Here is a 2,042-nt window from a genome sequence, read left to right on the forward strand (position 1 = left end):
AGCAGCCGCGGGTGCCTTTGGGCTCCAGGCACGGCACAGCCGTTGGCCGTGGGGCCGGGGGATCGTCCCTGGGGCCCTGCTCGGGCGAGGTGGCAGTGGGAGAGCTCTGGAGCCGTGGAGCTGGGGCGGGAGCTGCTCCCTGGGACCCGGCACAGCACGGCCCTGAGCTTCCCGACGGACGGACAGGGTGGGTTTAACCCTCGTTTCCTACACCAGTGGGTTTGCTAACATGTTGTCTTCCCTGCAGTTGTCCTGCTGGACTCCAAGGAATCGCAGGCGGAGCTGGGTTGGACCTCACACCCGTCGAACGGGGTAAGCTGGAGGTGGGACTGTCGCTCTGTGCCGCTGGAGAGGGTTGGAGGGTCTGTGAGGCTCCTGGTGCTCGGCAGCACTTCAAGCCCTGCGGTATGAGCTGGGGTGGTGCTGTCAGCCCTGGGGTGTCCTCGTGGCGTGGGCGATGGGCACTTGGCGTGGCCAGTGCCGAGTGCCCCGGGGAGCAGCGCTAGGAAGAGGCGTCATTCTGTGAACAGTGCAACTGGCTTGGAGTTCCTCCTCGAAACGGATCGTTGGCTCCTGGAATAAGCAAAGAAACACCATCCAGTGTTGGGGTCTGCACATCAGCACGAGCTCTAGGGATCAGTCCAGCCCTTGGAATCGGAGGGCTGTGGCCAGGGCAGTCATCAGGAGCTCTGTGTCATGGAGGGTTTGTTTGATCCGGCCCTGGCTCTGCTGCTGGGGTCAGTCTACAGCTGGTTTTGGGAGAGCATGTCAGGAAGCTCAGGAAACATGTCAGTGTGCTCCTTGCTGCTTTGTGTTCATTTTCTGGAGTGGAAACAAGGCGTTCAGAGGGAATAACGATAGCTCCTGGAGTCATACGTGTGGCCCAGCGATCAGAATCTCTGCTGGTAGCTTTGGGGAAACACTGTTTCCCCGGCAGTCGGAGGATTTGTCCTGTTCCAACTAAAACTTCTCCTGGCAGAGAAGCTGCTGCTGCTGTTCCCAAAGATGTCTGTGATGGTGTGACTGGCATCACATCTCCTTGAACATCTCGGACTTCTCTGGGTGGCCCAACCCCATCCGGTGTTGCACTGTGTGGTAACGCTCTGTGGTCGCACCTTCCCAGGGACAGAAAACTCCAAGGAGTGTGTGGATGAAGGCCCTGGTTCCTCCGTGGGTGATGTGTCCAGTATCTGGCTTTGTTTTCCAAGGTCTGCTGCCAGTGCTGCTTTTCTGGTTGAGTCTGTTCACATCTCTGCAGAGAGCTCAGGTGTTAGGTGGTTACAGCAGCTGTGGGTTTGGTAGGCTGAGGACTTCCAGTGCCTATGGCCTGTGGTGGGAGGTTTGAGGTGGTGACATTTATACTGGTTGGTGTCTCTGCTGCAGCAGCTCCTGAGTTGTTACGGCCCTTTGTGTTCTCTCCTCAGTGGGAAGAGATCAGCGGTGTGGATGAGAACTACAAGCCGATACGGACGTACCAGGTCTGCAATGTCATGGAGCCAAACCAGAACAACTGGCTGCAGACGGGCTGGATCGCGCGGCGCGACGGCCAGAGAATCTTCATCGAGCTCAAGTTCACCCTGCGGGACTGCAATAGCATCCCTGGCGTGACCAGCACCTGCAAGGAGACTTTCAACCTGTACTACGTCGAGTCTGACTCCAACCTGGGCCAGAGCGTCCGTGAGAGTAAGCACACCAAGATTGACACCATTGCCGCCGACGAGAGCTTCACACAGGGGGACCTGGGCGAGCGCAAGATGAAGCTGAACACTGAGCTGAGGGAGATCGGGCACCTGAGCAAGAGGGGCTTCCACCTGGGCTTCCAGGACGTGGGTGCCTGCGTGGCGCTGGTCTCCGTGCGGGTCTATTACAAGAAGTGCCTCGCCACCGTGCGGAACTTGGCCGCCTTCCCGGACACGGTGGCGGAGACAGCCTTTGCCACGTTGGTGGAAGTCAAGGGCACTTGTGTGGCTCATGCTGAGGTGGACATGGATAGCCCCCCCCGGATGCACTGCAGCGCAGAGGGCGAGTGGCTGGGGGCCCCG

At 59.3% G+C, this 2,042-nt stretch overlaps 1 protein-coding gene across 1 annotated transcript; it reads left to right on the forward strand.

Moving 5' to 3' along the window:
• Nucleotides 1-247: 247 nt before the first annotated feature.
• LOC103807727 (ephrin type-A receptor 10-like) lies at nt 248-2,036 on the forward strand (the record flags this gene model as incomplete). Its single annotated transcript, XM_009080472.1, has 2 exons — nt 248-312; nt 1,425-2,036. Coding segments are annotated over 2 exons (677 nt in total), but the record flags the coding sequence as incomplete, so codon positions are not given.
• Between the last annotated feature and the right edge of the window lie 6 nt (nt 2,037-2,042).

Source organism: Acanthisitta chloris, unplaced genomic scaffold, assembly GCF_000695815.1.
Source record: "Acanthisitta chloris isolate BGI_N310 unplaced genomic scaffold, ASM69581v1 scaffold37858, whole genome shotgun sequence".
NCBI lineage: Eukaryota > Metazoa > Chordata > Aves > Passeriformes > Acanthisittidae > Acanthisitta > Acanthisitta chloris.